The sequence below is a fragment of the Periophthalmus magnuspinnatus genome, chromosome 1 (assembly GCF_009829125.3).
Source record: "Periophthalmus magnuspinnatus isolate fPerMag1 chromosome 1, fPerMag1.2.pri, whole genome shotgun sequence".
NCBI classification, from domain to species: Eukaryota; Metazoa; Chordata; class Actinopteri; order Gobiiformes; family Gobiidae; genus Periophthalmus; species Periophthalmus magnuspinnatus.
The window spans coordinates 16,323,281-16,341,084 of record NC_047126.1 but is presented as its reverse complement, the minus strand read 5'-3'; the positions used below and the strand labels follow the sequence as shown (position 1 = coordinate 16,341,084).

The window sequence follows — 17,804 nt, the reverse complement described above, 5'->3', positions numbered from 1 at the left end:
CAAGTCCAACTGGCTCACACATGTACTGTAATTGCCTGCGGGGGCAAAAACCTCGTCAAGTGATCAACCCCTTTTAAAAACCACATCCCCCCACCACCTATTCTCATTACATTGTCTCTCAGATAGCTCCTCTGCCTTTTTCTTTCTCTCTGTCGCTTTCTTTATTTTTCTTTGTCTCTCTGTCTTTCTCTCTCTTTTTCTGTCCTTCCCTCTCTCTGTATCTTTCTCTCTTTTCCTCTCGTGCTCTGTCTCTATATATTCCTTACTTTCTCTCTCTCCCTCTTCCTTTCTCTTTCTCTCTTCTCTTCTCTTCTCTCACAACTACCATGAGCATGCAGCTATAAAAGGGAAATGGATGGTGAGTATACCCCCCTTCTTCCTTAACTCTCTACCTCCTAAATAGCCTCTAAAAAGAATAGCTGTATAGTATTTTTTTCTGCAGATTTTAATATGTGTGCACACTTGAGATCATGAAAGACTGTGTAAATCCTTGCTCTACTTTGTTCTGCCTGTGCTAAGACCTCCGCCCCGGCCTTCAGAGTCCCAAATCATAAGCTTTTATTGGGCTCTCTCTCCTCTGTTCCTTTGCCTGCACTTTGCCATGGAAACCCAGCATGCATTGTAATGCTTTTGTGAGGGTGCTTTCTCTCTCTCTCAGGCTTTCTTCTTTCTTCTTGAAGCTGATGGCCGGTTGCCATAGGCGGATCATGGGCCGAAGCCAGGAGAGAGAAATTGAGAGAGAGAGAGGTAAGAGGGGGGGGGGCTGGTTGTTCGCACAGGTGGGTGCAACAATGCGAGGTAATGACACAGCACCCACAGTTAGGTCTTCCATGGATCAGCAAATGAAGTAAGAAAACAAAACATTTTAATGATTTATAAAAAAAAAAGGATGAGATTTCAATGAGGTTTCAATCGTTGTATTATGTACTAAACCAGTGTTTCTCAACCTGTGGTATGGGTTCCTCTAGCAGTTGTGGTCTTATTTTTGACCCGACCTTGGCCAGTGAAAAACCTTATTCATATTTGCAGTTGCTTGGAAAGTCATTAACTTAATATTTTATATGTTTTATGTCATCCTTCTTTCTACCCTCATTTATAGTTGCTATATCCCATTTAAGGTTGGTTTAGTCCTAGTGTAGACCTGATTTAGTCATGTTTTAAAACAAATTCAGATTTGGTTGTTCTTGGTAATCCATTCTGTTTTTTTTAAGGGGATATTTGGTGGTACACATTTGAGAACCAATGAGGTTTATTTTCTATTTTAGATCAAGTTTGATGAAGGAGGCAGGAGTACTAAAAACACTTTTCAAGTACTTAACTGTGAGGTAGGTTTTCAAAACAATGATCTGTTTTGTCAAGTTGCAACATCCAACCAAATGTTCCTTGTTGTTGACTTGTTGTGGCATGTCTGCAGTGGCTGCATTTGTGAACATAAATCACCACAAACTCTTTAGACCTGCCTATTGCTTCAAACTTGGACTGTGCTGATAATGACCTCCTGTGGGAAATTTAATCATCCTTAAGTGTTTCATAAGCCTTTTTCACAGTATATATAAGATTATGGACAAAAATGTGTAGGAATAAGGCAGATGGTCATTAATTCCTTAACTAAAAACCTGCAATAAGTAAATACCACAAAAACACTTTTTATGTTTAACTATATTGAGACATGGATGTGTTAAAGATGCGCTATGTACATTACATTTTCTGGTGGAAGGCCTGCCACCCGTCCATGGAGATCAGGCCGGTCACACATTTTGAAGCATGATATATTGTTACAGAGAAATATTGTGATATACGATAATAATGAAACTACTTTATGCCATTGACATGAAGCAGGGTAATCCCAGTAAACTAATTTTTAAATATACTGTATCATTAAACTGCCTGAGCTGTAATACTTAAATAGCAGAATTACAAAATAATTGGCCACAGCTCAAATCTACGTTATTACATAAAAATGGCCCACTTTTGCACAGAAACTGTATACACAATAAACCTTGATCCCCGAAATATACTGGTCCAAGGTTCACATATTGAACTATAAATTGATATAGTAATTACAGGCCTAATGGAGATGCTTTTGCTTTGTATAGAATGTTCTACAGTATGGCTTTAAACATACATATTTTGCAATTATTCAATTTACAGATATTTTGATTACTAAAAATTACTTTGTAAAACTTTGCACGGGGTCACCTCTCCGCTGATCTGACATGTAATCTGTCCTAGTTTGATACCATACTATTTAACATTCTAGGCAAGGAATAACAAGCAGGTGGCAAACCTTCCACCATAAAAGTTACATAGTGTACCATTCATAATTTGACTCCCTAAAGATCTCCTGTTAACGTAAATTACAAAAAAATGACAAAAGTTACTGCAATTATAAACAAAAGTACATACAATATATAAGTGAACATAGTATTTTTTGTGACAGCTCTACCAGAAAACATTGACTTATATCCAGGCAGTTTTCGGTAAATGGCCTTAATGAGACTGTAGAGTGAGTGTACAGGATTTGTGGTAGTTAGTGGACAGCCCACTGTTTTGGGGGCTGGAGCGGAGTAGTTTATTGGTGAACTTTATGAGGTGTCTCCGTCTGTGTGAGTGTGTTTTTGGGGCAGAGGGGGGCTCTGCAGGGGACTCAGAGGGGATCACTCCAGGGTTAACAAGGGGTAATAATGTAGAGTTTTACATTGGTTTGATAATGAGCTTGTTTTGCTGGTTCAGTGGTTATAGTAAAGCATGTTAGTTAAAGATGGTACATTCATATATAAAATAACTACATTTGGTTATCCAAATATGTACACCGCTCGCTTGTCTCCATGGAGACAATATTGCTTTGATTATAATGTTCCATAGTATGGCTTTAAACATATCTATCTCCATGGAAACAAGAAGGTGTCGCTACCAGGTTAAGTTACAGGTCAGATCTGTGGAGAGGAGAACACGCTCACAGTAAGAATGTGAGTAAGTTTTTACAAGGTATTTTGAGTTACAAAATCATCATCTGCAATGAAAAGACTCTTAATATATACAGCAGAGGTGTCCAACCTATGGCTTGCGGGCCTCAGACCAGTTTTTATTGGTCATCAGGCCTTCTGCTGAACCGGCCCATTTGATCATAAGCAGTACTTTTTACATAAACTTAAACTACCACTATAACCTCAAACATCACATTGCAGTGATACAGACCTAAAATGTATGTGTTTTAAACCTTATTAATACACAGCGGCTCTGTCAAAGCTGTGTATAAAGCACCGCAACGCATTGATCACTGGCCTGTGGCCCTCTGCTTCAAATATGTTTTGAGATGTAGCTCTCGTTACAAAAATTATGGGCACCTCTGATATACAGAGATACTATTAAAAAAAACTTAGTCAAAATATGACAAATCTAAGGTGAAGGTAAGCAATGAAGAATAATTGTTACATACAATCACTCTAGTGAACTTTGTTTAAAATAAACTCAAATGACTTGAGTAAATGTTGAAAATCTGTAAATGAAACAAATATGTACAGTATTTAAACTGGTGGAAAGTAGTTTGTAGAAATGGACAGTTTACTTTTTCTGTAAATTGTTATTTATAGTAATAGCTTGGCAAAGTGACACATTTACAGTAGATATATTAGTGGTGATGGTAATATGGGCTTCAGCTTTGTGATATAAGTGACATTTTGAGGACTTTTCACCATTCAAATGATATAATACTTAGTCTAGTTAATTGAACGGTTGATTTTTCATCATACTGAAATCCATTGTTATTTAGTAAGAGTTGTGTAGCCATTATAGTGGTAGTAGTACATAGCACTAATGTTTGCAAAGGCAATTCAAAACATTTACATGATAAGAAATATTTCGTACTTCAGACAAGTTCATGTTCAGCCACAAGATGGAGGTGTAGCTCCTTCTGCAACTCTAACAGATCAGCATCATGTAAAACATTTATATGAAACTATGCATCTAATTACTTGTTTTACATTGAATACACAGTTTCTAACTTTTCATTGCAATGTTTTCAGAAAGTTATAAAAAAAAAACTATGAAACAAAATAGTATACAGAGTACCATGCAGTTGTATTGTAAAGTGTTAACTGTTGTTGCTCCACCTTGTTCTAAACCAGTTCCTGTTCCTTTAAGGGATTTCTCCAAAATTCAACTGAGTGATGTTTCTTTTATTCCATATTCAGATCACGTCCATTCGAGGAGCGAGGAATCTATATCGACTTATACAGACACCTGCTCACCTGTGAAGGTAAAATTTTAAAAGTTGAAAATTCCACAGTTATATTATAGTTCATGATATGATACTATTACATGTTAGTACAAATAACATATAAAGTTACATTAATTAAGTCTGTTTAAGATTTTGTGGGAGTGGATTTTCTTACTAATTCCATTGGTCCATGCAATATAGCTTAAAGTTTTCACAATCTGACATAGCCTTAGAATTATTTGTTGTCTCTATATGTAGAATTATTGTACATTTCTAACTTCAATAACTGTAAATTAAATATCTATATCTATATAATTTATGTGAATACAATTTGGCTGATGTTATCTTTATCCATTGACACAAATTGCACATAACATGTTCATATGTTTTCATTATTGTTTCATTAAACTTTGCCTGTAAGTTTTAGCGTTGGAGATGTGAATAGCTGTTAGCATATGAAGCTCTTTTCTCTCCTATCTTCAGAGGTGGCAGGAAATGCAAGAGCGGTGAATAGCATTTTTTTCTCACTCCGCTAAATGTAGAGACAAGGTCGAGCAGCTAACCATGGGCTTCTACTTTAAAAACACATTTCTATATCTGGTCTTAACAGGAACAGTGTAGTCTGCAATGGGTTGTGTGTATTTGTAGGCATGCTTTTTGCAGACAGATCTTTACAGAAATAGGGTAAAGGACATTATACTAAGTTGTGTGTCAAAAAGCACAACCACAATCCCACCTTTTCTTATTGTCGGTCTCTTAGTTTTGTTCTTACTTAGTTATATAATACATTAAGAAAAATACTTATGCTGCTAAATACTTCAGATAATATTGTAATTTATCTTCTTTTAGACAATCTCTATAATGAATACAGACAAGCATGAAGTTAACCCCCAAGAGGAAGATGGGATGGGTAAGTCAATGTCCACAGTTAAAACCAACCAAACAATACTATAATTCATAATAGATTTCATTCACCAACATTGTAGAAACTGAGCACAGAATACAGAATGGTAGTATGTTTTATGTTTTGCATCTACATTTTTAAAGGACTGTAATCTTTGCTACTTTATAGAAACCTGTGATGAGGGTGCAGACATGAAGGCAGACATGAAAGTCGAGAATGAAGAGGAGAAACCGGATCCTGTTGGTAAGAACATATATATATATATATATATATATATATATATATATATATATATATATATATATATATATATATATATACACACATGCATATATACATACATACATATATTTTATTTTTTTTAATATACATACATACATACATGCATACATACATACATAAATACATACATACATACATGCTTACAACTTACAGTACATACTAGAGCTAAATCAAATGACTTGAGGGTATTATCAAACGTTTGGCATAAACAACTATTTTACATAGATTTCTCTCTTTTTTAACCACATCCTTTATAGCTAACATATTTTGAAATATTAAAGTTCCTGTTACCCCAAAGCAACCTACTTTTGGGTCTTCTCCACCATCTGGCAACCACCAACTTAAAGCACAACAGTTTTTGAGATTTTTTTTCTGATTTGCTGTCAATACACTGTCTACCTTACATTATATTAGAGGTATGTACAATAATGTTGATTTCACAAGATGCTTGTTCTCAGGAGGTAAAGTACTCATCAATTAGGGTTTCATTTTGGAATATACAGTTAACTAAACACATTTGGTAATATTTCTTAAAGTTTTAGTCTTTGTATATGCATCATTTATATTGAATCACATCATATGCCCTTAGTGTATAAGTTTTGAAATAATGCAGTGCAGCCAAAGGCGGTTTGCGGTTCAGTTCTGAATTGACTCTGTACACTTAGTGGTTCTTCACACATAAAAATTCACACATATTTTCCACCTGTCTATTTATAACAGGAGTTTACAAGGTCTAATCTAGGACCCCACAATGGACTACACAATATATTTCTGAATGGATGACCAAGGAGAACATAGACATACTAGAACTGCAGAGGCTCTAGGTATAATGAGGTGCTGGTTATACCTGTACCACAGTTCAGACAGTTTTGAGAAACACACAATCAATTAAAGTTATGTCAACTTTAAGACAAAAAATTACTATGCTAAGAAACTACAATTAATTATTCATGTTTGCCACTTTAGAGGAAAAGTTACATAGTCTAAAACATATAATCTGCATCTCACAGGTTTATTTCTACCTGCCATCTCCCCCACTGCACTTCTGTCTGAACAGCCTGTGGTTGAACTCTAATATTCTGGACTCTATATCTGTCCTCTCTCTCGCTCCTGTGCGTGGAAACTTTCCATAGCACCTCACAGCGTTTTCCTCCACACACTGTGCTCTTCAGTCACACCGCTCAGACCACAGCGTGTCTGGATAGAGGCAGATGCACAGGCCTTGGTTGACACTTACCAAAGGGGCTGCAGCTGCTGCAATGACATGGTTTTGTTTATACATTAGTGTTTTTTTCTAGTGTATTTTCTCTTATATGGGACTGGAATCCAATGTCCATGAGAAAAAAGACATGAATGTGACATTTTTACTCTAAAGTTGTTATTTAATTATTCCAACAAGGATTACTCAACTAACTGTCAGACTTTGTCCATTATCCAATCATGTTTATCTAACCACTTAATCAGAATTCAATTAAATATTACCAAAATGTTGATTTGACTTCAAACAATCAGCAACACAATATAAAAGCGATAGCCCATAAGATATTTAGTGGTGGGCACTCAAGACCAAGTTTCAGGTCAGATCTGTAGCAAACCCACTCACAGTAAGAATGCATTATTAAAGGTTTTATGAATAATCACATTTTTGGTGGAATTTTACTTTGGAGCTTTAAATGATACAATAATTTACTGCATGTCATATCAATCCAAAAACAACACTGAAGCAGTTTTGAAAAAACTTTGGTGTGTGCATGGGGCGCCTCTTGTCCTGGTTCTACTTTCTGTGTCTTCAGAGGAAATGCCTTGCCATTATCTGCAGCCCACATCTCAGAATCTGTATGTGACATTATAGACTGGCCCAAATGCATCTCAGTTTAGCCTGGAAATATGCTAGCACTGATATCAGACTATCAAACAAAATATACATGCAAAAGCACAAGTTGCCTCAGCTTTTACTTTGGTTTGCACTATATTTAGAGATGAATATAAACATAAAACATGATGAAGACAGATTAGGCACAGGTTGTAGATGTTGCTAAAAGGAACTTAGATTTTTACTGCACCTCAAATTTGCTGCTATTCTCACTCAGGTAGTTAGTTAGTTTATAGTTAGGTGAGAAAGGATGTGTCATTGTGGCATTTGCTTACCTGAAAGTTGGTTTGATCCCCGTTAAAAGCATGGCTTAATGTTGTTGTGTGCTGCATCAGGCAAGTGTGTTACTATTTGCTAAGGGATTCTTGTAATATTTTTTTTACATTTTTCCTTGTGTGTCAGTAAGACATTGTACACTATAGCTAAATTGACCCAAATTAATTAAAAAGCTTATATTCATCAGTACTTATTACAAAAACTAAATTTTTTAAGAGCACTAAGAAGAGACTTTACAAAATGCTTAAATACACATTGCATCCATTGTCTGGAGTAGGCCCAACTCATAGGGACCTGTTAATGGGTTTAAAAGATGTATAGGGTTTCATAAAAAAATTTGGTGGAAGCTATCCAGACTTTTTTTGTAGAATTAATAAAACATATTCCTGTCTATAAGCGATATTCACAAAAATGAATATCTCAGTATTTTTATAACAATATTCAGCGTTCTGATGGTGCTAAAATGAGCCTGTAAATGTCTGTTTAAATATCACACAAAACATGCATGGGCCATTAACCACAGCAAAAACACTTTTTATTACATTTGATCTTGAATCACTTGATATTTAATTTCATGATATAGAACAACTAATGCAATATTTTTCTCCCACCTGTATTCTTATCATAGCTTTTTTGTTTTTTTTTGTTTTTGTTCTTATTTAGGCAACATAAAGCAGGAGTTAGACAAAATGGAAGATACAGAGCCTTCCATAAAGGCAGAGAAAGACGATGACATTGTCCCAAAGGAGGAGCGGGACAGGGGCAGCGAGGACAGGATGGAGGAGGGCTTTGATCAGGAGAAAACTGAAGAGGAGGAGGATGAAGATACCCTGAGCGAACCACAGGACTTGTCTCTGGCGGACTACTTAAAACGTTATGACAACATTGGTCTTACTGACGCCCACACTCCTGCTGACTCCGAGGGAGGGTACGTGTCCGGAGAGCTGCCCCCACAACACGCTTCATCTCAGGGCAAACTGAACTGTGACATCTGTGGCCTGTCCTGCGTCAGCATCAACGTGCTGCTGGTGCACAAGAGAAGCCACACGGGTAACGCACAGGAACACAAAATTCTAAACACCTCAAACACCAAAGAGAGAGAGAGAGAGTTGTGCAATCAAACACCGCACAATACACTGATGCATGCTGTTTCAAATGTAGACAGCAACTCTGATAAACACATTAAAGGCTTATTTATTTATTATTTTATTTTATTTATTTATTTGAAGGACAGTATGCAGATACATTAAAAAGATGGCTGCACCAGATTTAGCAAAAAGCTCATTTCCATCTGTACTCCTTGATATTATGTAACTTTTCTAGAGCCCCTAACCCAACTCCTACTGAATAATACACTATTTGTTCATTATGTATTAAGTAATTGTTCAGGCTTTATTAAGACTTATTTCGCTGTAGTTATTTTAAAGTGTTACTAAATTTACCTAGTTTAACAGGTGACACCACCAGAGCAAGTTGCAGGCCAGATCTGCGAAGAAGTGACTGCACTCTTAGTAAAAAATATCACAGAACTGACATAAACAGAAAGATTGTTAATCTGTCTATAAGATGAATAAATTACCTGACCAAGACCTTGATCAATACTTTGACAAAACTCTACAAAGACGTCTGGGTCTGGAGCCATATCCTGTCTCCCTGGTTTCAGTTGGGTGTGATTGACAGGCGGATTAACCAGTCCGAGAAATGCATGGTCCATTTGTGTCAAAACAAACATGGCAGCTTACGGGGAAAAAAAGGGAAGTTGCATATATATGTAAATAAAGATACACTTACAACACATTGACAGTGAGTAAATGTAGATTTTACAGAATTCACATTTTATCATTTTGTATATGGTAATATGGGAATTATAAGTGACTGTGGGAAAAAGTGTGATTGTAAATGAAGCTTGATAAGTGGGTAGTTTTTTCTGCTTATGTAAATTCTTGTTGTATCTCTGAACTATAGCTACAATTACACATTCTTCAGGCCTACTCTTTCCAGCACTTCACTCAAAAACAGAACTGGAGATGCCTTGATGCTTATCAGAAACTTAGAAACTATGTTGTCATTGTACAAACCACACAAGTAACAAGCTACGTGTTTACTTCCCATGTTAAAATTTAAGTCATAAGTTCCATCTGAAGGCGGACTTTTCTGCTTTTTAACCATTTGCACATAGAGAAAAAAGGACAAACATTACAAATCGCTTTTTGATGTTGATGAATCCACAAATTGGTGCCTTTCAGCTGATGTCATCAACATTCATTGGAGAGGCACTGCTCTGTTTGAAGTTCTGTTACTCAAAATAGGCTTTAATCTGAGCTAAAAGAGCTGATCAGATTTAAAGTCTTTCTCAAATAACAATGTCAAGCTAGTTAGCATTAGCATTTATTTAGGTAAAAGTAGAGATACTGGAGCAAGAAATCTGCTTAAGTAAAATATTTAATTACTTAAAACTCCTTAAAAATGCACTTAAAGAGTAAAAGGTAAAAGTAATTCACATAGACTTTGAGGTCTAATAAAGTTCCAATGTAATGATTTTAACAAAGATTTGAAACAATTGATTTTCTAGTTGTTTTTTGTATATTTTTGTTTGCTCAAATTATTAACTTGATAAAAAATAATCCATCCAACCTTTTCAGCAGATCTCAAACACTCATAAAAAATACTTTTAATTTTCAGTCCTGTTAAAAAATGTAGTATAGTAAAAAGTACAGATACCTCCTCTCAAATGTAGTGATTTAAAAATAAAAAATAACTTTAATACTTAAAACTTTACCTAAGTACATATTTTAGGTATGTGTACTTTACTTAATTACAGTACTTTACTACTTTTCTTGAGTTTCCAGACAATCTATACTAAAAACTTTTCAGCTTCTGTTTGCAAATGTGTGAATTGTGTCACCGTGGTAACAGCTGAACATTCCCCTATAGACATCCATACTGTTCCCCCTGTCATGATGTTACTGCAAAGTATCAATAGTGCACCTTTAAATGTATTTGTTAAGACACATAAGACAAACCCTGTTGATGGTGACTGTGGTTGTGTATTAGGAGAGCGTCCCTTCCACTGCCCTCAGTGCGGAGCCTCGTTCACACAGAAGGGGAATCTGTTGCGCCACATAAAGCTGCACTCAGGAGAGAAGCCCTTTAAATGTCCCATGTGCAGCTACGCCTGCCGCCGTCGGGATGCGCTGAGCGGACACCTGCGCACTCACTCTGGTACCACAACAAATCTCTCATATTTGTATACATGCACCAGTCAAATATACTACTATTGTGCTGTTTTATTTTTTTTTTTTGAAAATGTATGAGATAATCTTGAATATGAAAAGAAAAAAGTGGCAGTTTTAATCCTATTTTAAGACTAGACCATGATTTAATCTGAATAAGGTTATACTAGTGCCTATTTTATGCCTGGGCTATATTGAATTAACAGTTTAGGCATGGTTTACAAAGTTTAAAGTTTTGGTTTAGACGCGGTTCAACCCAATATTTAGTGCTAGTTTAGTCCATGTTTGAGTTATAGATAATAACTAGTTTAGTCCTAAATTAATGTTGGTTATATGCTGCTTTACACTATGGTTTAGGTTTAGTCCTACGTGAATCCCCATTTGCCCTCTGTTTCTGTTTATAGTTGTACCTGAGGGTAATGCCTTTTAAAGAAAGTTCTTTGAATTTTCTTGTGGGAAAGTTTGAGATGACAGAATTGCTTTGTGTTGGTTTTGGTTTTTGTTCTGGTAACTCATTTTTAATCACATGTAATATCCTTTTAAACTTCCAGTAACAGCATCATAAATGTTAACTCATTCACCTCTGGGAAACTTACTCATAAAGTTTCAGTCCTTGTGTAGTTTTATGTGAAATCCTGTGCTATAAAGATGTTGGGGTAATGTTGCTGTACTTGTATGAATAATTTTGTTTAATGAATTTCACAGTGGAGAAACCGTTCAAGTGTAACCACTGCAGTCGGAGTTACAAGCAGAGGAGCTCCCTGGAAGAGCACAGAGACCGATGCCACCTGTACATCCAAAACAAAGTCAACAACGACAAAGGTAAGATACTGCTGATTCTGCTAGATTTATCAACATTGTAACATACCTAATTTATCCAACATATCCAAATTTATAGCTACCAACTGTTAATTACCATTGTGAATTGTTATTTTATTATTTATTGATTCCAGTTCATTTCAAAAGAGAAAAAAAGAGACCGCCATGTAGTAACTTTATAATAACTACACTTAAATTAGCCTCAATAAAGTTTGAACAAAGACTTATTAATTAATTAATTAATTCATTATGAGATTTTAAATGATTCTTGCCAGCATTAAGTCATGATACCTCATCAAAAACATGCCTGGAGTTGTGTTTTGTTTCATTCACACATGTTTGAGTAATCCTTGAGTTATTGGGCTGTCTACATCTCCAAAGCTCAAAATGCTCTGTTCCACCTTGTGATGTCATGAAGCTGTAGTTTTCAAGTTAACAGCAGTGAAGGTCTATAGAGTTTAAAAACACAGTGGAGCACCTCCTGTACTACCAAATGCAGGCTACATGCAGCAGAGTGATATCTGTGTGAGAGAAGAACCTAAATATGCAGGGTTTGTGTGTTAAACGCGTGTGAATTAAACAAAACACAACTCTGGAAATGTTTTTGATGAGGAAACAACATTATAACATAGATCAGAAAATAATGTAATATGGGCCCTTTAAGTTGTTACTAAGCCTGAATGTTTCTAAATAAAGTCTTTGTTCATGCTTCATTAAGGACAATTAAGGTGGAGTTATTATGCCTGAATTCAACTTACAAATATAATGTTATTTTATTTGTATAGCTCATTCCAAGCTATCAGCAGTCACTGCAATGAATTTTATTGACTGAAATTTAATATAAAGATATAAAATTCACAGTGGACAGTGAAGCCAGCAACCTAGGAAATGAAAAATACGGTATGTTTTTTACTGTATCTACACAATGGCATTTTGCCCATTTGGCCATCCTTTATAAATAGCTAGTTGCCCATTTGTTTGGTGAATCCTGCATGAGACTGCCAAATTCTTATTAGTGTCATTGATCAGACTAAAGCTGTTGGACGGGTACACGCACAGCAGTATGCAAACCCATCTAGTTTTATGGCCTCATTATCTGAACGAGCTCATAGCCGTTACCCCGTCATTAGCGCTAAATGGGTTGTAGCTTCTGTGGTGATGAGGAACAACACAATGAAGACCGCTGCTGGTGGTGAGGCAGCAAAGGCGAAGCTATATCTGCCTACAGGGCAAACACACAGAGCCTTTATCTCTCTAACCACCCCTAAAAGGCTCTTACCAATCGTCAAGCCAGTTGTTACGAAATATAGGCAAGGTTCTAGTCCTGTGGTTGCCTGGTATCATAGGTTATACTTCGCTGTGTCGATGTGGTGAGGAAGTACATCCTCAGCCTGCGGCGCCTTTCCTGGTTTAGTGAAGTCAGAAGAAGCAGGAAGTGAGGTCAATTTAGCGCTGCATCTGAAATTAATATCTGCTTCCTCCCTTATTTTACTCAAAGGCAAGTCCACACTAACACCCTATAGTGGGATGATGTGTGCTTTTCAATAGTTAAAGCTGCTATCTTGCAGTTGCTACCTTTAAAATAAGATTTGTGATTTTGTTTTATACAGAGGACAGTCCCGCATCAAGGAATCAGATGGGCTCTGAGCGTGCACTGTTGCTGGACAGGCTTGCCAGCAATGTGGCTAAAAGGAAAAGTTCAATGCCACAGAAGTTTACTGGTAAGAATGCTGTATTTAACAGAGATAAATATATACATGTTCTTGGCTTTTCCTAGTCTTTATTGCTGTGTGCTGTATGAACTGTATTGTAGAATACTGTGCTTCAGTCTGCAATATTATAAGTGAATATGTGTGTCTGAGCTGAGCATTTGTATGTCTGTTCTGTTGCCCGCCACTTCTTCTCAAACAGGATTTAACATGTGCCTAATCTCTACACCATGTGGTCAGCACGGGCCTAAATGTGTGTCATAGGTGGGTATTGGTAAATATGTTTTTGTGGAATGTAGTAATTATCCCAGCATGCTGTTTCTTGTAGTTTTAGTGATGCATGTTACATTATATTTCACACTTTGGCACACTGGGTGGTTCTCACCTTTCTGATGGGGTCTTTACACAATTTTGGTTGTAGTTTCACAATGAAGTGAAGCTGCTGATGAACACAAAAGTACTAGTGCTTCTACATTTCCACCAAGTTCACAAATTATATGCACTTTTTCAATATGACAACCACAAGGGAAAGAGAAGTCATGTCTGTGACCACAAGCCCTGAGAGTAGACACAGAAACGTGAGCAGGTGTCTGTGCAGCTGCTGCCTCTGTCCTGCTCAACTCTGCAGGGCTCCACACTCACAGCTAACAGCTCACAGCTAACCTGTGCTTTACTTAATCTATTGCATTTCTAACCACGCACCTCTGTAGCTCCTATTTGCATGTGTCCTTTGTGTCTAAGTGATACTTCCCTCAGATTCAGAAATGACTTTGTCTCATTTTATGGTGGATGTAGGTGACAGTGGAGTTTGTCTGGACCTGAGCTTTAACAAGGAGGTGGCCCATTCAAACATCAAAGACCCTCCACCCAGCTCACCTGAAGCCACCCCCCAGCTTCCAGCTCCTGAGGGGGACCCACCCCTATCCCATCAGCCCTATCCTTTGGTTTTAACTCGAAATGACCCCAGCCCCCTAGGTATAACCAACGGCCACAAGATGGGCCCTCCTCTGCTCCCTCCTACCTCCCAGCCCTCTGTTGGCATGGACTCGTTCAGTAGTGACATGCCTAATGGCCTCTCCTTCCTGGGACAAGTTATGAGGAGCATGATGCATTACCAACAGGCCCAGCCGGTGCCTCTGTCCCCCCTCGAGGCCTTACGAGCAATGGAGGCAGATGGAGGAGCAGTGTACCCTTGCGGCCACTGCAAGCTCCTCTTCCTGGACTACGTCATGTACACCATCCACATGGGCTGCCATGGCTTTCGAGACCCCTTTGAGTGCAACGTGTGTGGGCACCGCAGCCGAGACCGTTACGAGTTCACATCCCACATAGCCCGCGGAGAACATGGCCTGAAGTACAATAATCTGAAGTACACATGAGTATATGCGTAATGCAGAGTCAGCCTTACTCATCTAAGTAGCCTCAAGATTCAACAAAATGAGGTAGCAGTTTTTACACTGTTGGGTGTGTTTCTGACTGGATAGCACTTGGTCTTTATACAAAAAGAGAAGAACACAGGTAGAGTATTGGGAGAAGGTTTTAAAATGTTTTTGTGAAATGTGAATAGACTGTTGAACATGGTCAACTGGATACATACTATTTTAATTTGTATATGTTATTGTTATGTTGTTTTTGCATAATAAAACATCGTTATATTGTTTCTCATCATTTTGCTTCTGTGGAAAAACTGAAAGTTGCAGATTGCAGATCCTATTGTCTGTAAGGTCACACATCTGTGGTTTTCATAGGAGTGCACCTCACAACTTCAAACACAGCTCTGTAGCTCGAGCAGTTCTCGTTCCTCACTATACTGTCAGTACATGCCAGTATATTGTTTATGATTTCATCACTAGACACTAGAATCACAGTATTTTTTAGTTGTAATCAAGTCATATCAAATGTTTTAATGGTAAATAAATCAATTTATAAGGAATGTGTATGCAATAACTGTGTATTTTGCAAGAAGTTCATCCATTCCTTCTGAAATGACCTTACGCCACACTGCAGTAGTATTATAATTTACATATAAACCATGACCGATAGTGAAAGCAGTTGTTACTATAAAGTAATATTATTCTGTAGTCATTTGCATCATAATTAATAGTAACTACACTCCCACTTACCAATTTCTATCTACTGGCAAGAGATAGATGCTATGAGTATTTAAAAGAAGATCCAAATCGTCTTTCGAAAACTGACTTAATTTACACATACTCATTTCAAGCCTCCCACACTATTCATCCTATTACTAATTTGTCTGGCTTTGTGGATTGCTCTTTGCTTTGGCCTAACTTCATGTGAAAGTGGGGGCTTGGTCACGGTTTGCTGCTGTCAGATCACTGCAGCGTGTTACTGGCTCTTCATCCAGCTGGTAAAGTGCACACTATCTCTAACCTTCACCAGAGCCAGTTCCCTTTTCTGTCTCTGAGGCCCAACAGAAGTGACACTTGTGAGACAAACTGTTATCACAACTTCATGTCCATATGTCAGATGAAAAGGCTCAGTCATCCTTTTCAAAAGTGCAACCGCTTCTCTTTTCCAATTATAAGGCTGCTCAGAATGTTAGGTAGAGAGGGTTATAGTGCTATGATTATAAGTTGAACTATAAGTATGTGGGCAAAAGGTATTAGTCATAAGATAAAAATGAGCCCAATATGTTTTTGATAACACGCAGAGGTGGATTTACAAATTGCATTGAATGAATAGAGTCAATTACAGAACAGTAACTTAAATGAATGTGAAATATGTGGAAAATTTCACATTGTACAGTCACCTTATTTGATTTCTAAATTGTTTTGTTGGTATGCATTTAGGTCATGATAAAATTGAAAATCACATCTTTTAAAGACAATTAAATAAATGAATTTAATATACTGATTTAGTGTATATGTTGCAGGCAAAGATATCATTGTATAGAATGGCTAGGCATTCATACAGTGATCTGAAACTTCAAGAAATTTAATCCAAATGTAAACATGCAGGAAAAAAATCTCACAAGATCATTTTCACGAGCTGCCCCGTATTAATACGGGGCAGCATTAATGCACAGGCTTACACGAAATCTTGCAGCATGAGATCTTGTTCTTCTTTGTTGGCCCTATTATGTCCACTAGGTCTATTTTTTATGTCTATATCATTTTTTATATAATCTATCTTTGGTTATCCCATTAATACTGTTAATCAAATACTTAAAAATGCTGCTAAAAACTGAGGAATGAAACAGCAGTGAGTGGCATGAAGTAGAATATTCATAAAGTCATATACAACTGGTAAGACATGCAAGTAACAGTATAAGAGCAAGCATATTTATCAGTGAAATAAGGATTGCAAACCGTTTACTTTAACTTTTCCAGAGTTTCTGTGATTTGCCTAAAAGCCTTCAGGCATTCTATAGAGGCAAAGTTCATTTCCTACATTTTATAGAATACCGCATTCTGCAGAATACTTTTCCTGTAACAAATACATAGGAATATTTTAATCATTTTACTTGATTGTGGAAACTATTTACATTTTAATTCTTGTTCCAGATATTAAACCTTGAGAAGTCAAATGTAAAAATGTATATTAACCATAACAATAAAGCCTATTGTTGATTTCCTATTCTTTTTAACCATATCTACTTGTACTGTAGATGATATGACCTATTGACATGTAGTACATGCAGCTCTATATGTTCTTATGTGTAACTAAAGTCCCATTTCCACTACATAAAACCACCAGACCAGAGTTTACTCATTTACTTCAGAGTACAGTCATAAAGCTACCACTGTGATCAGCAATGAGTTTATATATGATCTAGTGACATCTGCTGACAAGATCACTCGACCACATATAAACCAAAGAGGTTATCTAATTCATTTACTACAAACAATGCTAAACGAATCTGTAAAATTGGTAAATATATAATAAAAGTTAAAATGTTTATGAACAATATATTTTAAGGGGGGACATAAACATCTCTTGTTTATGTTCCATACAACCCCTCACACTTCATATTTTACAGCTACTCTGCTTGGTTATGATGAAAAAATGTATTTAAGATATTTTATGCTGTGTGACTTCATAGTATATAAAGAGACAGACCTGTGTCTGTTCATGCCAAATGTACACCATAAAGTAGTTAATAAAGTTGGCTCTTGAGTTTTGTTGGGTCTCGACTGTATAACTTATAACATATATCATAGTGGTTTATAGGTTAAGTGTGATTTTTTGGTGAAAAGACTTGTATAGCAGAAAGACTTTTAAAGGTCGTGTTCTAAAAGTACAGGATGTTTTTCACTTCCAGACACTGGCTGGTGAAACACTGTGTAATATTCTCCAGCTGTTCTCTGTTAATCCTGAAGGTGGCGCTTTAGTAACAAAATTGTCCAGCGATTGACGTACACCAGCCAGCGGTTTTACGACCAATCCACATGTTTTATGACTTAATTAGGCACTAGTAATGACACAAGGGTTGTTTAGTTTCACTTTCAGATAAATGACAATCTAA

General features: G+C 36.7%; 1 protein-coding gene across 1 annotated transcript; it reads left to right on the top strand.

Annotated features, from left to right (window-relative positions):
• Positions 1–314: 314 nt before the first annotated feature.
• On the top strand, positions 315–14,980 carry LOC117378064 (zinc finger protein Aiolos-like). Its single transcript, XM_033974605.2, has 9 exons — positions 315–358; positions 4,194–4,258; positions 5,069–5,129; positions 5,292–5,366; positions 8,218–8,604; positions 10,609–10,776; positions 11,493–11,609; positions 13,217–13,327; positions 14,111–14,980. Exons 1-9 carry the CDS (start codon positions 352–354, stop codon positions 14,692–14,694), a joined length of 1,575 nt encoding a protein of 524 aa, XP_033830496.2. The 5' UTR covers positions 315–351; the 3' UTR covers positions 14,695–14,980.
• The last annotated feature ends 2,824 nt before the right edge of the window (positions 14,981–17,804 follow it).

Bases quoted from the DNA above. Each gene is read 5' to 3' on its own strand.
- LOC117378064 (XM_033974605.2), top strand. The intron at 8,605-10,608 runs GTAACGCACAGG...GTTGTGTATTAG, and splicing joins GCACAAGAGAAGCCACACGG to GAGAGCGTCCCTTCCACTGC. The intron at 10,777-11,492 runs GTACCACAACAA...TGAATTTCACAG, and splicing joins ACACCTGCGCACTCACTCTG to TGGAGAAACCGTTCAAGTGT.